Consider the following 21,516-nt stretch of genomic DNA (forward strand, 5'->3'; position numbering starts at 1 on the left):
CCATGCTTCTGCCCAATCACCCAACCTTTCCAAATCATCCTGGAGTTTCTCGGTATCCTCCTCGCAGCACACACGCCCACCCAGCTTTGTGTCGTCTGCAAACTTGGAGATTTTACATCTAGTTCCCTTATCTAGATCATTAATGTATATTGTGAATAGCTGGGGACCAAGGACCAATCCCTGCGGTACCCCACTAGTCACTGCCTGCCACTCGGAAAAAGACCTGTTAATTCCTACTCTCTGCTTTCTGTCCGCCAACCAGTTCTCCATCCAAGTCAATACCTTGCCCCCAATCCCATGTGCCTTAACTTTACACGCTAATCTCTTATGCGGGACCTTATCGAAAGCCTTTTGAAAGTCCAAATACACCACATCTACTGGTTCTCCCTTATCTGTTTTCCCAGTTACATCCTCAAAAAATTCCAGTAGATTAGTCAAGCACGATTTACCTTTTGTAAATCCATGTTGACTTTGTCCGATCCTGTCACTGTTTTCCAAGTGCTCAGCAATTACATCCTTTATAATGGACTCTAGCATTTTCCCCACTACCGATGTCAGGCTTACCGGTCTGTAATTCCCCGCTTTCTCTCTACCACCCTTTTTGAATAGTGGGGTAACATTAGCTACCCTCCAATCCATGGGTACAGTTCCAGATTCCAGTGAATTTTGGAAGATGATCAGCAATGCATCTACTATTTCTAGGGCCACCTCCTTAAGTACCCTAGGATGTAGATTATCAGGCCCTGGGGATTTATCGGCCTTCAATCCCATCAATTTCCCTAACACCATTTCCCTACAAATACTGATTTCTTTCAGTTCCTCCCTCTCATCAGACCCTATGTTCCCCGACATCTCTGGGAGGTTATTTGTGTCCTCCTTTGTGAAGACAGAACCAAAATATGCAATTAATTGGTCTGCCATTTCTTTGTTCCCCATTATAACTTCCCCTGCTTCTGACTGCAAGGGACCTACACTTGATTTCACTAATCTTTTTCTCTTCACAATATCTATAAAAGCTCTTACAGTCAGTTTTTATGTTCCCTGAAAGCTTACTTTCATATTCTATTATCCCCCTCTTAATTAATCCCTTTGTCCTCCTTTGTTGAATCCTAAACTGCTCTCAATCCTCATGGTTACTGCTTTTTCTGGCCAATTTATATGCCCTCTCCTTGAATCTTATGCTATCCCTAATTTCCCTTGTTAGCCACGGTTGAGTCACCCTTTTTGTTTTATTCTTATGCCAAACTGGGATGAACAAATTCTGTAGTTCATCCATGCGGTCTTTGAATGTTTGCCATTGCCTATCCACCGTCAACCCTTTGAGTGACATTCCCCAATCAATCCGACCCAATTCGCGCCTCATACCATCGTAGTTTCCTTTATTTAAATTCTAGACCCTAGTCTCCGAGTCAACTACTTCACTCTCCATCCTAATGAAGAATTCTATCATATTATGATCGCTCTGACCCAAGGGGTCTCGTACAACAAGATTGCTAATTAATCCTCTCTCATTACATAATACCCAGTCTAAGATGGCCTGATCTCTGGTTGGTTCCTCGACATATTGTTCCAGAAAACCATCCCGTAAACATTCTAGGAATTCCTCCTCCACAGTATTTTTAATAATTTGGTTAGCCCAATCTATATGTAAATTAAAGTCACCCATGATGACTGCTGTGCCCTTACTGCATGCTTCTCTAATTTCCCGTTTAATGCCATCCCCAACCTCCATATTACTGTTTGGAGGTCTGTATACCACTCCCACTAACATTTTCTGGCCCTTGATATTTCTCAGTTCTACCCATACAGATTCCGCATCATCAGAGTTAATATCCTTCCTTTCAATTGTGTTAATCCCCTCTTTAACCACCAATGCTACCCCACCTCCCTTTCTTTTTTGCCTTTCCTTCCTAAATATTGAATACCCCTGGATGTTGAGTTCCCAGCCTTGGCCACCCTGGAGCCATGTTTCTGTAATCCCAATCAAATCATATTCGTTTACCTCTATTTGCGCAGCTAATTCATCCACCTTGTTCCAAATGCTCCTTGCATTAAGACACAAAGCCTTCAGGCTTGTTTTTTTAACGCTCTCAGACCTATATGAATTATTATTTACTGTGACCATGTTTGATTTAAACCGTTGAGTTCTTTGCCTTCTAATTTTGTTTTTCTCCTTCCTGTCTTTTGCTTTTTTCCTTGTTTCCCTTTCCTGTGTCTCCCTGCTCAGGTTACCAACCCCCTGCCACTTTAGTTTAAACCCTCCCCAACAGCACTAGCAAACACTCCCCCTAGGACATCGGTCCCGGCCCTGCCCAGGTGCAAACCGTCCCGTTTGTACTGGTCCCACCTCTCCCAGAATCGGTTCCAATGTCCAAGGAATTTGAATCCCTCCCCCTTGCACCATTCCTCTAACCACGTATTCATTTGAAATATCCTCCTATTTCTACTCTGACTAGCACGTGGCACGGGTAGCATTCCTGAGATTACTACCTTTGAGGTTCTATTTTTTAATTTACCTCCCAACTCCCTATATTCTGCTTTTAGGACCTCATCCCGTTTTTTACCTATATCGTTGGTGCCTATGTGCACCACGACAACTGGCCCTCCCCCTCCAAAATGTTCTGCAGAGGCTCCGAGACGTCCTTGACCCTTGCACCAGGGAGGCAACACACCATCCTGGAGTCTCGATTGCGGCCGCAAAAACGCCTATTTATTCCCCTTACAATTGAGTCCCCTATCACTATAGCTCTTCCACTCTTTTTCCTCCCAACCTGTGCAGCAGAGCCACCCATGGTGCCAGGAAGTTGGCTGCTGCTGCCTTCCCCTGATGAGTTATCCCCCCCAGCAGTACTCAAAGTGGTATATCTGTTTGAGAGGGGGATGGCCACAGGGGATTCCTGCACTACCTGCCTGCGCCTCTTAGTCTGCCTGCTGGTCACCCATTCCCTTCCTGCCTGTACACCCTTTACCTGCGGTGTGACCAACTCGCTAAATGTGATATTCACAACGTCCTCAGCATCGCGAATGCTCCAAAATGAATCCATCCGCAGCTCCAGTGCCGCAATGCGGTCTGTCAGTAGCTGCAGCTGGACACACTTCCCGCACACATGGTCGTCAGGGACGCAGGAAGCGTCCCTGATTTCCCACATAGAGCAGGAGGAGCATACTATGGGGCTGGGCTGTCCTGCCATGTCTTACCCTTTAATTAATTCATTAAAATTAAATGAATCCCACCAATTTCACTTCAATTAAATGATATACTCAAAAGCCCTTGCTTAATAGTAGTCCCCGCTACACAACAGAGACCTTAGAAACCACAAAATTTAAGTTTAGAAAAATTTAGAAAGAAAATACTCACCAATCACTTACCTGCTACTTGGTGACGTCACACTTCGATTACTTTTTGCTTCCCTCTCCCAGAACCTGGATTGGTAAGCTCCTTAAATACCGCCGCCGCCTCTGGTGCGCCCTCGCAAGTCCGCCGCTTCTCCGCTCTCTCAGGGCTCTGGGCCTCGCTGCCTTGGGCTGCTCCTTAAGTACCTCCGCCGCCTCTCCGCTCTCTCTCTCTTTGCACTTCCCCTTCGCCCAATCTATTGCCATTCAAATAATAATCTGCCTTCATGTTTTTGCCATCAAAGTGGATAACCTCACATTTATTCACATTTTTTTTTAATTCATTGATGGGATGTGGGCGTCGCTGGCTGGCTAGGCCTGCATTTAGTGCCCATCCCTAATTGCCCTTGAGAAGATGGTGGTGAGCCGCCTTCTTGAACCGCTGCAGTCCATATGGTGTAGGTACACCCACAATGCTGTCTGGAAGGGAGTTCCAGGATTTTGGCCCAGCAACAGTGAAGGAACGGCGATACAGGTCCAAGTCAGGATGGTGTGTGGCTTGGAGGGGAACTTGTAGGTGGTGATGTTCCCATGCGTCTGCTGCCTTTGTCCTTCTAAGTGGTAGAGGTCGCGGGTTTGGAAGGTGCTGTTGAAGGAGCTTTGGCGAGTTGCTGCAGTGCATCTTGTGGATGGTACACACTGCAGCCACAGTGCGCCAGTGGTGAAGGGAGTGAATGTTGAAGCTGGTGGATGGAGTGCCAATCAAGCGGGCTGCTTTATCCTGAATGGTGTCGAGCTTCTTGAGTGTTGTTGGAGCTGTACTCATCCAGGCAAGTGGAGAGTATTCCATCACACTCCTGACTTGTGCCTTGTAGATGGTGGAAAGGCTTTGGGGCGTCAGGAGGTGAGACACTCGCCGCAGAATTCCCAGCCTCTGGCCTGCTCTTGTAGCCACAGTATTTATATGGCTGATCCAGTTCAGTTTCTGATCAATGGTAACCCCCAGGATGTTGATAGTGGGGGATTCAGCGATGGTAATGCCATTGAATGTCAAGGGGAGATGGTTAGAGTCTCGCTTGTTGGAGATGGTCATTGCCTGGCACTTGTGTGGTGCGAATGTTACTTGCCATTTGTCAGCCCAAGTCTGAATGTTGTCCAGGTCTTGCTGCATATGGACACGGACTGCGTCAGTATCTGACGAGTCTCGAATGGTGCTGAACAGTGTGCAATCATCAGCGAACATCCCCACTTTTCTGACCTTATGATGGCGGGAAGGTCATTGATGAAACAGCTGAAGATGGTTGGGCCTAGGACACTGCCCTGAGGAACTCCTGCAGTGATGTCATGTGATTGCTGGTTAAAGAGGGGATTAACACAATTGTAAGGAAAGATATTAGCTCTGATGATGTGGAATCTGTATGGGTAGAACTGAGAAATACCAAAGGGCAGAAAACGTTAGTGGGAGTGGTGTATAGACCCCCAAATAGTAATGGTTGGGGATGGCATAAAAAGGGAAATTAGAGAAGCGTGCAATAAGGGCACAGCAGTCATCATGGGTGACTTTAATCTACATATAGATTGGGCTAACCAAATTAGTAACAATACTGTGGAGGAGGAATTCCTGGAGTGTATACGGGATGGTTTCCTGGACCAATATGTCGAGGAACCAACTAGGGATCAGGCCATCTTAGACTGGGTATTATGCAATGAGAAAGGATTAATTAGCAATCTTGTTGCGCGAGGCCCCTTGGGTCAGAGCGATCATAATATGATCGAATTCTTCATTAAGATGGAGAGGGAAGTAGTTGACTCAGAGACTAAGGTCCTGAATTTAAATAAAGGGAACTATGATGGTATGAGACGTGAGTTGGGTAGGATTGATTGGGTAATGTCACTCAAAGGGTTGACGGTGGATAGGCAATGGCAAACATTCAAAGATCACTTACATGAACTACAGAATTTGTTTATCCCAGTTTGGCATAAAAATAAATCAAAAAAGTGACTCAACAAGGGAAATTAGGGATAACATAAGATTCAAAGAGAGGGCATATAAATTGGCCAAAAAAAGCAGCAAACCTGAGGATTGGGAGCAGTTTAGGATTCAGCAAAGGAGGACAAAGGGATTAATTAAGAAGGGGAAAATAGATTATGAAAGTAAGCTTGCAGGGAACATAAAAACTGACTGTAAAAGCTTTTATAGATATGTGAAGAGAAAAAGATTGGTGAAGTCAAGTGTAGGTCCCTTGCAGTCAGAATCAGGGGAATTTATAATGGGGAACAAAGAAATGGCAGACCAACTAAATACATATTATGGTTCTGTCTTCACAAAGGAGGACACAAATAACCTCCCAGAGATGTCGGGGAACATAGAGACTAATGAGGGGGAGGAACTGAAAGAAATCAGTATTTGTAGGGAAATGGTGTTGGGGAAGTTGACGGGATTGAAGGCCAATAAATCCCCAGGGCCTGATAATCTGCATCCTAGGGTACTTAAGGAAGTGGCCCTGGAGATAATAGATGCATTGCTGGTCATCTTCCAGAACTCGATAGACTCTGGAACAGTACCCATGGATTGGAGGGTAGCTAATGTTACCCCACTATTCAAAAAAGGTGGTAGAGAAATAGCGGGGAATTATAGACCGGAGTCCATTATAAAAGATGTAATAGCAGAGCACTTGGAAAGCAGTGACAGGATCGGACAAAGTCAACATGGATTTACAAAAGGTAAATCGTGCTTGACTAATCTACTGGAATTTTTTGAGGATGTAACTGGTAAAATAGATAAGGGAGAACCAGTGGATGTGGTGTATTTGGACTTTCAGAAGGCTTTCGATAAGGTCCCGCATAAGAGATTAGCTTGTAAAATTAAGGCACATGGGATTGGGGGCAAGGTATTGACTCGGATAGAGAACTGGTTGGCTGATAGAAAGCAAAGAGTTGGAATACACGGGTCGTTTTCCAAGTGGCAGGCAGTGACTAGTGGGGTACCGCAAGGATCGTTCCTAGGACCCCAGCTGTTCACAATATATATTAATGATCTGGACGAGGGAATTGGATGTAGTATCTCCAAATTTGCAGACGACACAAAGCTGGGTGGGAGGATGTTGTGAAACTCCAGTACGATTTGGACAGGTTGGGTGATTGGGCAGAAACATGGCAAATGCACTACAGAACTAGCTGCGCCCCTAGCCAAGCTGTTCCAGTACAGCTACAACACTGGCATCTACCCGGCAATGTGGAAAATTGCCCAAGTATGTCCTGTCCACAAAAAGCAGAACAAATCCGACCTGGCCAATTACCGTCCCATCAGTCTTCTCTCAATCATCAGCAAAGTGATGGAAGGTGTCATCGACAGTGCTATCAAGCGGCACTTACTCAGCAATAACCTGCTAACTGACGCCCAGTTTGGGTTCCGCCAGGGCCACTCAGCTCCTGACCTCATTACAGCCTTGGTCCAAACATGGACAAAAGAGCTGAACTCAAGAGGTGAGGTGAGAGTGACTGCCCTTGACATCAAGGCAGCATTTGATCGAGTGTGGCATCAAGGAGCCCTAGCAAAACTGAAGTCAATAGGAATCAAGGGGAAAACTCTCCATTGGTTGGAATCATACCTAGCACAAAGGAAGTTAGCTGTGGTTGTTGGAGGTCATTCATCTCAATCACATGACATCACTGCAGGAGTTCCTCAGGGCAGTGTCCTAGGCCCAACCATCTTCAGCTGTTTCATCAATGACCTTCCCTCCATCATAAGGTCAGAAGTGGGGATGTTCGCTGATGATTGCACACTGTTCAGCACCATTCGAGACTCGTCAGATACTGACGCAGTCCGTGTCCATATGCAGCAAGACCTGGACAACATTCAGACTTGGGCTGACAAATGGCAAGTAACATTCGCACCACACAAGTGCCAGGCAATGACCATCGCCAACAAGCGAGACTCTAACCATGTCCCCATGACATTCAATGGCATTACCATCGCTGAATCCCCCACTATCAACATCCTGGGGGTTACCATTAATCAGAAACTGAACTGGACCAGCCATATAAATACTGTGGCTACAAGAGCAGGCCAGAGGCTGGGAATTCTGCGGCGAGTGTCTCACCTCCTGACTCCCCAAAGCCTTTCCACCATCTACAAAGCACAAGTCAGGAGTGTGATGGAATACTCTCCACTTGCCTGGATTAGTGCAGCTCCAACAACACTCAAGAAGCTCGACGCCATTCAGGATAAAGCAGCCAGCTTGATTGGCACTTCATCCACCACCTTCAACATTCACTCCCTCCACCACCGGCACACTGTGGCTGCAGTGTGTACCGTCTACAAGATGCACTGCAGCAACTCGCCAAAGCTCCTTCAATAGCACCTTCCAAACCCGCGACCTCTACCACTTAGAAGGACAAGGGCAACAGACGCATGGGAACATCACCACCTACAAGTTCCCCTCCAAGCCACACACCATCCTGACTTGGAGCTGTATCACCGTTCCTTCACTGTCGCTGGGCCAAAATCCGGGAACTCCCTTCCGAACAGCATTGTGGGTGTACCTACACCATATGGACTGCAGCGGTTCAAGAAGGCAGCTCACCACCATCTTCTCAAGGGCAATTAGGGATGGGCACTAAATGCAGGCCTAGCCAGCGACGCCCACATCCCATCAATGAATAAAAAAAATAATGCTACCCCACCTCCTTTTCCTTTTTGCCTATCTTTCCTGAATATTGAATACCCCTGGATGTTGAGTTCCCAGCCTTGGTCCCCCTGGAGCCATGTTTCCGTAATTCCAATCAGATCATATTTCTTTACCTCTATTTGCGCTGCTAATTCATCCACCTTATTACGAATGCTCCTTGCATTAAGACACAAAGCCTTCAGGCTTGTTTTTTTAACGCTCTTAGACCTTTTAGAATTATTATTTACTGTGGCCATGTTTGTTTTAAACCCTTGATTTCTCCGATTGCCACCTTTGTTATTCTCCTTCCTGTCTTTTGCTTCTACCCTTGTTTCCCTTTGTCTCCCTGCTCAGGTTCCCAACCCCCTGCCATTTTAGTTTAAACCATCCCCCACAGCACTAGTAAACACACCCCCCAAGGACATCGGTCCCGGTCCTGCCCAGGTGCAGACCGTCCGGTTTGTACTGGTCCCACCTCCCCCAGAACCGGTTCCAATGTCCCAGGAATTTGAATCCCTCCCCCTCGCACCATTCCTGTAGCCACGTATTCATTTGAAGTATCCTTCTATTTCTACTCTGACTAGCGCGTGGCGCTGGTAGCAATCCTGAGATTACTACCTTTGAGGTCCTATTTTTTAATTTACCTCCTAACTCCCTATATTCAGCTTTTAGGACCTCATCCCGTTCTTCACCTATATCATTGGTGCCTATATGCACCATGACAACTGGCTGTTCACCCTCCCTTTCCAAAATTTTCTGCAGCCGCTCCGACACATCCTTGACCCTTGCACCAGGGAGGCAACACACCATCCTGGAGTCTCGTTTGCTGCCGCAGAAACGCCTATCTATTCCCCTTACAATAGAGTCCCCTATCACGATAGCTCTCCCAGTCCTTTTCCTCCCGTTCTGTGCAGCAGAACCACCCCTGGTGACAGGAAGTTGGCTGCTGCTGCCTTCCCCTGGTAAGCCACCCCACCCCCACATCAGTATCCAAAGCGGTATATCTGTATGAGGGGGATGGCCACAGGGGACCCCTGCACTACCTGCCTGCGCGTCCTGCTCTGCCTGTTGGTCACCCGCTCCCTCTCTGCCTGTGCCAACTTTACCTGCGGTGTGACCAACTGATCAAACGTGCTATTCACGACGTCCTCAGCATCGTGAATGGTCCAGTATGTATCCAATCGCTGCTCCAGCACCGTAATACGGTCTGCCAGTAGCTGCAGCTGGGCACACTTCCTGCACACATGGTTGTCAGGGACACAGGAAGTGTCCCTGAGTTCCCACATAGCGCAGGAGGAGCATACCACGGCACCGGGCTGTCCTGCCATGACTTACCCTTTAATTAATTGCAATTAAATTAAACAAATGAATCCCATCAATTTCACTACAGTTAAATGATATATTTAAGGGCCTGGTTTACAAACTGTCCGCGCTACACCACAGAGACCTTAAAAACTATAAACCACAGAGTTGAAGTTTTTTAAAAAAGAGAGAAATCCTCCAACCAATCACTTACCTGTTTTGTGGTGACGTCACACCTCGATTACTTTTTACTTCTCTCCTTCCCTGAGATTGGAGATTGGTGGGGCCTACCCGAGCCTCTGGGGCCGTTTTTAGTCGCTCCACCACTCCGAGATTCCTACCGCCGCCGCTGCTGACGCACTGAGGCCTACCTGAGCCTCTGGGGTCTTTTATCGTCGCTCCGCCGCTCCGAGATTCCTCCCACTGCTGCCGCTGACGCACTGAGGCCTACCTGAGCCTCTGGGGCCTTTTGTAGTCGCTCCGCCACTCCAAGATTCCTCCCGCTGCCACCGCTGACGCTCTGAGGCCTACCTGATAACTTTTCACCCCCTTGCTTACCAAGAATCTATCTACCTCTGCCTTAAAAATATTCAAAGACTCTGCTTCCACCGCCCTCTGAGGAAGAGAGTTCCAAAGACTCACGACCATCTGTGAGAAAAAAATTCTCATCTCTGTCTTAAATGGGCGACCCCTTATTTTTAAACAGTGACCCCTAGTTCTAGATTCTCCCACAAGAGGAAACATCCTCTCCACATCCACCCTGTCAAGATCCCTCAGGATCTTATATGTTCCAATCAAGTCACCTCTTACTCTTCTAAACTCCAGCAGATACAAGCCTAGCCTGTCCAACCTTTCCTCATAAGACAACCTGCCCATTCCAGGTATTAGTCTAGTAAACCTTCTCTGAACTGCTTCCAGCGCATTTACATCCTTCCTTAAATAAGGAGACCAATACTGTACACAGTACTCCAGATGTGGTCTCACCAATGCCCTGTATAACTGAAGCATAACCTCCACATTATACTCCATTTGCCAGATCTTTGCCCACTCACTTAACCTATCTATATCCCTTTGTAGCCTCCTTATGTCCTCTTCACAATTTACTTTCCTACCTATCTTTGTGTCATAAGCAAATTTAGCTACCATACCTTCGGTCCCTTCATCCAAGTCATTTATATAAATTGTAAAAAGTTGAGGCCCCAGCACTGATAGAAACATACATAGAAACATAGAAGATAGGAGGAGTAGGCCATTCGGCCCTTCGGGCCTGCTCCGCCATTCGATGAGGTCATGGCTGATCATTCAATTCAGTACCCTGTCCCTGCCTTCTCCCCATATCCCTTGACCCCTTTAGCCTCAAGAAATATATCCAACTCTTTCTTGAATATATTTAATGAACTGGCCTCCACCGCCCTCTGTGGCAGAGAATTCCACAGGTTCACAACTCTCTGGGTGAAGAAATTCCTCCTCATTTCAGTCCTAAATGGCTTACCCCTTATCCTTAGACTATGACCCCTGGTTCTGGACTCGCCGGCCATCAGAAACATCCTTCCTGCATCTAGTCTGTCCAGAACTGACAGAATTTTATAGGTTTCGATGAGATCCCCTCTCAATCTTCTAAACTCCAGTGAGTATAAGCCCAATCGACACAATCTCTCCTCATACGTCATTCCTGCCATCCCAGGTATCAGCCTGGTGAATCTTCGCTGCACTCCCTCCATGGCAAGAACGTCCTTCCTCAGGTCAGGTGACCAAAACTGCACACAATACTCAAGGTGCGGTCTCACCAAGGCCCTGTACAACTGTAGCAAGACATCCTTGTTCCTGTACTCGAACCCTCTTGCTACGAAGGACAACATACCATTTGTCTTCTTAACCGCCTGCTGCACCTGCATGCTTACCTTCAGCGACTGGTGCACAAGAACACCCAGGTCTCTTTGCACTTCCCCTTCTCCCAATCTACTGCCATTCAAATAATAATCTGCCTTCATGTTTTTGCCACCAAAGTGGATAACCTCACATTTATCCACATTATAGTGCATTTGCCATGTTTCTGCCCAATCACCCAACCTGTCCAAATCGTACTGGAGTTTCACGACATCCTCCTCACAGCTTACCCTCCCACCCAGCTTTGTGTCGTCTGCAAATTTGGAGATATTACATCCAATTCCCTCGTCCAGATCATTAATATATATTGTGAACAGCTGGGGTCCTAGGACCGATCCTTGCGGTACCCCACTAGTCACTGCCTACCACTCGGAAAACGACCCGTTTATTCCAACTCTTTGCTTTCTGTCTGCCAACCAGTTCTCTATCCAAGTCAATACCTTGCCCCCAATCCCATGTGCCTTAATTTTGCACGCTAATCTCTTATGTGGGACCTTATCGAAAGCCTTCTGAAAGTCCAAATACACCACATCCACTGATTCTCCCTTATCTATTTTACCAGTTACATCCTCAAAAAATTCCAGTAGATTAGTCAAGCATGATTTACCTTTTGTAAATCCATGTTGACTTTGTCCGATCCTGTCACTGCTTTCCAAGTGCTCTGCTATTACATCTTTTATAATAGACTGTGGCACACCACTCGTTACATCTTGCCGATCAGAAAATGATCCATTTATGCCTACTCTCTGTTTCCTGTTAGCTAGCCAATCTTCTATCCATGCCAATATGTTACCCCCAACACCATGAGCTTTTATTTCCCGCAATAACCTTTGATGTGGCACCTTATCAAATGCCTTCTGGAAATCTAAGTATAGTACATCCACCAGTTCCCCTTTATCTACGGCACATGTTACTTCCTCAAAGAACTCCAACCTTGCACAAAACCATGTTGACTCTGCCTGATTACTTTGAACTTTTCTAAGTGCCCTGCTATAACGTCTTTAATAATAGCTTCTAACATCTTCCCTATGACAGATGTTAAGCTAACTGGTCTGTAGTTTCCTGCTTTCTGTCTCCCACCCTTTTTGAATATTCACTATTTTCCAATCTAATGGAACCTTTTCCAAATCTAGGGAATTTTGGAAAATTAAAACCAACGCATCAACTATCTCACTAACCACTTCTTTTAAGACCCTAGGATGAAGTCCATCAGGACCCGAGGACATGACAGCCCGCAGCTCCAACAATTTACTCAGCACCACTTCCCTGGTGATTATAATTTTCTTGAGTCCCTCCCTCCCTTCCATTTCCTGATTTACAGCTATTTCTGGGATGTTACTTGTATCCTCCATAGTGAAGACCGATGCAAAATACCTGTTCAATTCAACTGCCATCTCTTTATTTTCCATTATTAATTCCCCAGACTCACTATTTATAGGAGCAATGCTCACTTTGTTAACTCTCTTCTTTTTTAAATATCTATAGAAACTCTTACAATCTGTTTTTATATTTCTAGCTAGCTTTCTCTCGTATTCTAATTTTTCTCTCCTTATTAATCTTTTAGTCATTCTTTGCTGTTTTTTATATTCTGTCCAATCTGCTGACCTGCCACCCATCTTTGTGCAATTATATGCTTTTTCTAAGTTTAATACTACAGTATCTTTAACTTTTTTAGTTAACCACGGATGGTGGGTCCTCCCCTTGGAATTTTTCTTTCTTGTTGGAATGCATATATTCTGAGTATTTTGAAATATCCCCTTAAATGTCTGCCACTGCAACTCTATTGACCTATCCCTTAACCTAATTTGCCAGTTCACTTTAGCTAGCTCTGCTTTCATGCCCTCATAATTGCCCTTATTTAAGTTTGAAATACTAGTCTTGGACCCAATCTTCTCTCTCTCAAACTGAATGTAAAATTCAATCATATTATGATCGCTGCTGCCTAGGGGCGCCTGCACTGAGGTCATTAATTAATCCTATCTTGTTGCACAATACCAGGTCTAGTATAGCCTGCTCTCTGGTTGGCTCCAGAACGTGCTGTTGTGAGAAACTATCGCAAAAACATTCCATGAACTCCTCATCTATGCTACCTTTGCCCATCTGATTTTTCCAGTCTATATGCAGATTAAAATCCCCCATGATTATTGCCGTACCCTTCTGACAAGCTCCCTTTATTTCTTCCTTTATACTCCAGCCTACCATGTGGTTACTGTTTGGGGGCCAATACACCACTCCCACAAGTGCCTTCTTACCTTTATTATTTCTCATCTCTACCCAAACCGCTTCTACATCCTGGTTCCTGAACTTAGGTCATCCCTCTCTATTGTGCTAATACCATCATTAATTAACAGAGCCACCCCTCCACCTTTTCCCACCTTCCTGTCCTTCCTAAATGTCATGTACCCTTCAATATTCAGGTCCCAATCTATGTCATCCTGTAGCCATGTTTCTATCATGGCTATCAGATCATATTTATTTATTTCTATTTGCGCTATCAGTTCATCTGTTTTGTTTCGAATGCTACGTGCATTCAGATACAGAGCCTTTAGTTTTGTCCTTTTATTATTTTTGTAACCTCTAGCCTTATCTGTTGATTTACTCTTAGATTTGTACTCTCTATTAATTTAGCCTCTGGATGCTCATACTCTCAGCAGAACCTCTTTCCTAGTTCTACCTATGTCGTTGGTACCTACATGGACCACGACCAATGGCTCCTCCCCCTCCCACTGCAAGTTCCTCTCCAGCCCAAGTCAGGATGGTGTGTGACTTGGAGGGGAACTTGGAGGTGGTGGTGTTCCAATCTGCCTGCTGCCCTTGTCCTTCTAGGTAGTAGAGGGCACGGGTTTGGGAGGTGCTGCCGAAGAAGCCTTGGCGAGTTGCTGCAGTGCATCTTGCAGCCACGGTACGCCGGTGGTGGAGGGAGTGAATGTTTAAGGTGGTAGATGGAGTACCACTCAAGTGGGCTGCTTTATCTTGGATGGTGTTGAGCGTTGTTGGAGCTGCACTCATCCAGGCAAGTGGAGAGTATTCCATCACACTCCTTACTTGTGCCTTGTAGATGGTGGAAAGGCTTTGGGGAGTCAGGAGGTGAGACACTCGCTGCAGAATACCCAGCCATTGACCTGCTCTTGTTGCCACAGTATTTATGTGGCTGGTCCATTTAAAGTTTCTGGTCAATGGTGACCCCAGGATATTGATGGTGGGGGATTTGACGATGGCAATGCCATTGAATGTCAAGGGGCAGTGGTTAGACTCTCGCTTGTTGGAGATAGTCATTGCCTGGCACTTGTGTGACATGAATGTTACCTGCCACTTATCAGCCCAAGCCTGAATGTCATCCAGGTCTTGCCGCATGCGGTCATGGATTGCTTCATTATCTGAGGAGTTGCGAATGGCACTGAACACTGTGCAGTCATCAGCGAACATCCCTACTTCTGACCTTATGATGGAAGGAAGGTCATTGATGAAGCAGCTGAAGATGGTTGGGCCTAGGACACTGCCCTGAGGAACTCCTGCAGCGATGTCCTGGGGCTGTGGTGATTGACCTCCAACCACCACATCCATTTTCCTTTGTGCTAGGTATGACTCCAGCCAGTGGAGAGTTTTTCCCCCCCGATTCCCACTGACTTCAGTTTTACTAGGGCTCCTTGATGCCACACTCGGTCAAATGCTGCTTTGATGTCAAGGGCAGTCACTCACACCTCATCTCTGGAATTCCGCTCTTTTGTCCATGTTTGGACCAAGGCTGTAATGAGGTCTGGAGCTGAGTGGTCCTGTTGGAACCCAAACTGGACATCAGTGAGCAGGTTATTGATGAGTAAAATAACAGAAAATGCTGGAAATACTCAGCAGGCCAGGCAGCATCCGTGGAGAGAGAAACAGAGTTAACGTTTCAGGTCTGGGACCCTTCATCAGAACTGGAAAAAGCTGGAGATGTAACAGATATTAAGCAGGTGCAGAGACAGGGGGGCATTGAAAGAACATACTGTGCTATTGAAAGAGGCAGGAAAGATAAAATGTTGCAAATGGGAGTGGCAAAAATCATACTGCATGAAAAATGGGGGCAGGGATAATTATCTGAAATTGTTGAACTCGATGTTGAGTCCGGCAGGCTGTAAAGTGACTAATCGAAAGATGAGGTGCTGCTCCTCGAGCTTACGTTGAGCTTCATTGGAACAATGTAATAGGCCGAGGACAGAGAGATCAGAGCGGGGGTGAAGTGGTGAATTAAAGTGACAGGCGACCGGAAGCTCAGGGTCACCCTTACGGACTGAACGGAGGTGTTCCGCAAAGCGGTCGCCCAATCTGCGTTAGGTCTCCCCAATGTAGAGGAGACCGCATCGTGAGCAGCGAATACAGTATATTAAATTGCAAGAAGTACAAGTAAATCGCTGTTTCACCTGGAAGGGGTGTTTGGGGCCCTGGACAGTGGGAAGGGAGGAGGTAAAAGGGCATGTGTTGCATCTCCTGCGCTTGCACGGGAAGGTGCCAGGTGGAGAAGGGCTGTTGGGGGTGATTGAGGAGTGGACCAGGGTGTCGCGGAGGGAGCGGTCCCTTCGGAATGCTGAAAGGGGAGGTGAGGGGAAGATGTGTTTGCTGGTGGGATCACGTTGGAGGTGGCAGAAATGGCGGAGGATGATCCGTTGAATGTGGAGGCTGGTGGGGTGAAAGGTGAGAACAAGGGGAACCCTATCGTGGTTCTGGGAGGGAGGGGAAGAGGTGAGAGCAGAAGTGCGGGAAATAGAACGGACAGAGTCACGGGCCGTGTCAACCACAGTAGAGGGGAATCCTCGGTTGAGGAAAAAGGAAGACATGTCGGAAGCACTGGTATGGAAGGTGGCATCGTCAGAACAGACGCGGCGGAGACGGAGAAACTGGGTATTTGTGGACAGGACATACCTGGGCAGTTTTCCACATTGTCAGATGCCAGTGTTATAACTGTACTGGAACAGCTTGGCTGTAGGTGTGGCTAGTTCTGGAGCACAAGTCTTCAGCACGATAGCTGGGATGTTGTCGGGGCCCACAGCCTTTGCTGCATCCAGAGCGCTGAGCCATTTCTTGGTATCACGTGGAGTGAATCAAATTGGCTGAAGACTGGCTTCTGTGGTGGTGGGGACCTCAGGAGGAGGCCAATATGGATCATCCACTTGGCACTTCTGGCTGAAGATGGTTGCAAACACTTCAGCTTTGTCTTTTGCACGCACGTGCTGGGCTCCACCATCATTGAGGATGGTGATATACATGGAGCCTCCTCCTCCCGTTAGTTATTTAATGATCCACCACCATTCACGACTGGATGTGGCATGACTGCAAAGCTTTGATCTGATCCGTTGATTTTGGGGTCACATAGCTTTGTTTATAGCAACTTGATTCTGCTTTTTAGCATGCATGTAGTCCTATGTTGCAGCTTTCCCAAGTTGTCGGAACATGCTCGAGGGGCTGAATGGCCTCCTCCTGTTCCTATGGTCTCCCTTGTACTCAGGTATATCTAGTGTCTGGACATGGTTATTTATATTTATTTAGTAAATTTGAAGATAATTTACCAACATGTTCCAATTTTACGTGGAAATCCAGCAAAGTTTTAAAAGATAAAGGAAATTCTGCCCATAACGGATCCTAAATATACACTACTCTCCTTATCTCAAATACAGCTCAACTAAAGTGTGTTCAAGCACAGTATCAGTATTACTACATAGGAATCTTTGCATATATGGAGGCCTGCAGGGGCAGACAGTGTAATTTGGGATTCAACTCCATTTAGTTGGACTCTCTTAATTGAAAGTCACATTACTTTCTTTTGTAAATGACAGCAATAGAATAGAACATTAATGGAATAAAAGCCCCACACGATGCCAGGAACGCAATGTGTACTGGAGGTTCAATGCAACCTGAGAATGGAAAACCTTCCAAGATAATAGCCTGAATTTTCCCCACCTTTTTGCTCACTCAAGTTTTGAAAAATGACACTGAATTTTCTGGTTAATAAGGGTCGATTAACTCTTGGTACTTCCAAATGTGACAATATTTCCTAGCTATGTCCTCCCAGCTCACTGCTTGCCATGTTGCACTGAACATTTCCCATCCACCAAAAGCTGGAGCCAATGCAGCTCTCACAGGTAATTAAAGTCACGTTTCCCTGATCAATTTTTTGAGAAATTTCCTCTTGCCATATATTCTTTTATTATATAATAGTTGATCAGTTAAGACAGATGGATTTTTAGTAGTCGTATGCATTCAGATTCAATTTTCAAAAATTTAAGGGAAATCATCAAATTGAGGATTTGCCAAAATAAATAAACCAGCAATTTTTTTTGTTAAGATTTATATTTTTCCTTTGTTGTTGCCATCATCCCATGGAGGCGGAGGAAGAAAAGATGCTTTAGGAAAAATGTTGCTTCAAGAGTTTTGTGCCATCTTGAACATAGATTCATAGAAACTTACAGCACGGAAGGAGGCTATTTGGCCCGTCGTGCCTGTGCTGGCTCTTTCAAAGAGCAGTTGTGCTTAGTCCCCCACCCCTGCTTTTTGTCCGTAACCCTGTAGGTTCCTCATCCTCAAGTACCTGTCCAACTCCCTTTTAAAATGATTTATGGAATCAGCACCCGCCACCTTTTCAGGTAGAGCATTTCAGATCCCGACAACTCAGTGAAAAAAATTCTCCTCATCTCACCTCTAGATCTTTTGCCAATGATTTTTAATCTATGACCTCTAGTTATTGACCCACTGGCCAGAGGGAGTATTTTTTCCTTATTTACTCTATTAAAACCCCTCATCATCTTGACAACCTCTATTAGGTCATCTCTTAACCTTCTCTGTTCCTAGGAGAACAGTCCTAACTTTTCCAACCTCTCCTCATAAATGAAGTCGTTCCTCCCTGGTAACATTCTGGTAAACCTCCTCTGTACCCTTTCTAAGGCCTTTACATCTTTCCTGAAGTGTGGTGCCCAGAACTATCCACAATACACCAGCTGAGGTCTAACCAGTGATTTATAAACACGTGATTTTTTTGGGTGGGCTTTCTTAATGCTTTGAATTTGCTACTTTAGAAAATAGAAACATATAAGATAGGAGCAGGAGTAGGCCATTTGGCCCTCGAGCCTGTTCTGACATTTAATGAGATCATGGCTGATCATCCAAATTCAGTACCCTGTCCCTGCTTTCTCCCCATATCCCTTGATCCCTTTAGCCTTAAGAAATATATCTAACTCCTTCTTGAATATATTTAATGAATTGGCCTCAACTGCCTTGTGTGGTAGAGAATTCCACAGGTTCACCACTCTCTGGGTGAAGAAATTCCTCCTCATCTCAGTCCTAAATGGCTTACCCCTGATCCTTAGACTGTGACCCCTGGTTCTGGACTCCCCGACCATCAGGAGCATCCTTCCTGCATCTAGTCTGTCTAGTCCTGTTAGAATTTTATAAGTTTCAATGAGATCCCCTCTCATTCTTCTAAACTCTAACGAATATAAGCCTAATCGAACCAATCTCTCCTCATACGTCATTCCTGCCATCCCAGGTATCAGTCTGGTGAATCTTTGCTGCACTCTCTCCATGGCAAGAACATCCTTCCTCAGATAAGGTGACCAAAACTGCACACAATACTCAGGATGTGGTCTCACCAAGGCCCTGTACAACTGCAGCAAGACATCCTTGCTCCTGTACTCGAATCCTCTCGCTATGAAGGCCAACATACTATTTGCCTTCTTAACCGCCTGCTGCACCTGCATGCTTACCTTCAGCGACTGGTGCACAAGGACACCCAGGTCTCATTGCACTTCCCCTTTTCCCAATCTATTGCCATTCAGATAATAATCTGTCTTCCTGTTTTTGCCACCGAAGCGGATAATCTCGCATTTATCCACATTATACTGCATCTGCCATATCACCCAACCTTTCCAAATCATACTGGAGTTTCTCTGCATCCTCCTCACAGCATACACGCCCACCCTGCTTTGTGTTGTCTGCAAATTTGGAGATATTACATCTAGTTCCCTTGTCTAGATCATTTATATATATTGTAAATAGCTGGGGTCCTAGCACCGATCCCTGCGGTACACCACTAGTCACTGCCTGCCACTCGGAAAAAGACCTGTTTATTCCAACTCTTTGCTTCCTGTCTGCCAACCAGTTCTCTATCCAAGACGGTACCTTACCCCCAATCCCGTGTGCTTTAACTTTGCACGCGAATCTCTTATGCGGGACCTTATCGAAAGCCTTCTGAAAGTCCAAATACACCACATCCACTGGTTCTCCCTAATGTATTCTACCAGTTACATTCTCAAAAAATTCCAGTAGATTAGTCAAGCACGATTTACTTTTTGTAAATCCACGTTGACTCTGTCCGATCCGGTCACTGTTTTCCAAGTGCTCTGCTATTACATCTTTTATAATGGACTCTAGCATTTTCCCCACTACCTGATTTCAGTCAATTCCTCCCTCTCATTAGACCCTATGTTCCCCGACATCTTTGGGAGGTTATTTGTGTCTGGGATGTTAATTATGATTTGATTAAGCCAAGAGCCTTATTAAGCATTTTACTTTTCCTTAACAGTCTCAAACTATGGAAGATTAAGAAGCCTAGATCAACCCTATAGCCTCATCAAAACGTGTAATGGTTTTACGTTTGGTACCTTTGTCTGTTGAATCATATTTTGCTTTATGACGAGACCTTTCTTTAAAATGTTAACTGACAATTTGCAAATACTTGATTAACAATGTTATATATAATTAGTGCTCCACATAAGTAAACATTTCTGTTAGATCCCATTATCAAATGTACTTATCACAAAAGAGAAAAACAAAAATTGTAACCACAATGGTTTGATTTAAATTAGTGACCTTCAAACATTGAAATGTCTCCATTTCACCCTGCTCCCTCACCTTCTCGCTCGTGCTGCAGGCATATGGTCAGTTCCTGAATGGTGGCTTTGTTCATAGCAGACTGCACCCTCAGCTGGTCCAGCTCTTCTCCAAGGTTCATACTGCAAGATGAAAAACCAGAGGTGACGTAAGAAAACTACTAAGCACTTGGTTTGAGTATAAAACAAGGCTTTAATCAACTGTTTCACAACCATGAGTTCTAGTTACATCACTAGTTCCTGGTTACAGAAACATCCTCAGCAAGCTGGGCCCACGCCCGAGTATTTATACTTTCCTTCGACTGCGCCACCAGCTGGCCGCCCAGTGTTATCTCATGAGTCATTTCTACACGAATGGTAAGATTCATGACATTCTTCCCGCCTGAAAGATTTGCAAGTCCGCCGACTTCCTTCTAGCGGATATAACGGACCACGAAGAGCCGCAGTCATTTCGATTTCTGTTTGTGGCCGGAAGGCACGTCTCCTCGGACCGTGTCTTGGTCCCTGGGTCGCTTGGTTCGTACAGGTAGGTTGACAGGGCCCGTGTCGCCTTGATCGATCTGAGGGGGACTGGGGAGATTATGACTCCAGGTGCGGGTCCCCACAGGCGCAGAGCTGGCTTCATCTTGCTCGGTAGCTGGTGATTTTCCGGCGTCCTGGCTTCGAGCGGCAATCCCGTGGGGAGCGCTCTGCTCCCAGAGTTGATTCGGAGGAGTAGCCGGCAGATCCCTTGATGTCCCGGGTAGGGCGTCATCCTCAAAGGAGCGCAGAGTGTCGGCATCATTACTATGGATCCCTCTATTGATGGGGTCCATGGGACTGGTTGGTCAGGGAGCCAGATCTCGAAGTGAAACGGTGGACTCCCGGCCATCAGGGTACCGCACGTGCGCGTATGTGGGATTAACGTCTGTTAGTTCCACCTCGTCGACGAGGGGATCATTCTTGGAAGATCGAACGAATCTTCGGAGCAGCACGGGGCCGGGAGCTGCCAACCATGATGGTAGGGACGTCCATGAGTGGAGCGATGCTGGAACCCGAAGAATCGTTCGTGAGGAGTAACGTTGGTGGACGTAGAAAGAAGAGGCCTGATGGAATGTGTTGAATCTGTGATTCTTAAAGTATGATGTTTTCCCAATAACTACACGGAGGCTGTAACTTAACAATCAACAGGTGTTTACTGGAGGAGGGTAGTCTAAAGACTGACAGTACAGAGGCATGCTCAAGGCTTATATACAGGTGTGGTCACTGCCGGTACTACAGTGTACAGGAGTTGTAAAAGTAGTTCTCTTTTAAAGGTACATACACTACAATTCCTCCCCTTTTAGATTAGCAGTACCCATAATATTCAAGTAACAATTAACACGTTAACATGCACATTAAACTGAAATGGTCCATTTATAGATTCAGTCTTTGGGGCGGCTTCCTGATCCTTTCTGGATAGCGCCTTTCCTGAGGTTCTTGTTCTT

The 21,516-nt window shown here is 45.9% G+C and overlaps 1 protein-coding gene across 1 annotated transcript in view; it reads right to left on the minus strand.

The window, feature by feature from the left end:
- The window catches only part of cntln (centlein, centrosomal protein), a 477,268-nt gene that overhangs the window by 242,517 nt on the left and 213,235 nt on the right, over positions 1-21,516 (minus strand). The window contains exon 14 of the mRNA XM_085991655.1: positions 20,073-20,173. Coding sequence (XP_085847781.1) covers positions 20,073-20,173 — 101 coding nt within the window. The remainder of the gene's footprint in view (positions 1-20,072; positions 20,174-21,516) is intronic.

The sequence above is a fragment of the Somniosus microcephalus genome, chromosome 1 (assembly GCF_052327205.1).
Source record: "Somniosus microcephalus isolate GS21.2 chromosome 1, FLI_Smic_1.0, whole genome shotgun sequence".
In the NCBI taxonomy this organism is placed as follows: domain Eukaryota; kingdom Metazoa; phylum Chordata; class Chondrichthyes; order Squaliformes; family Somniosidae; genus Somniosus; species Somniosus microcephalus.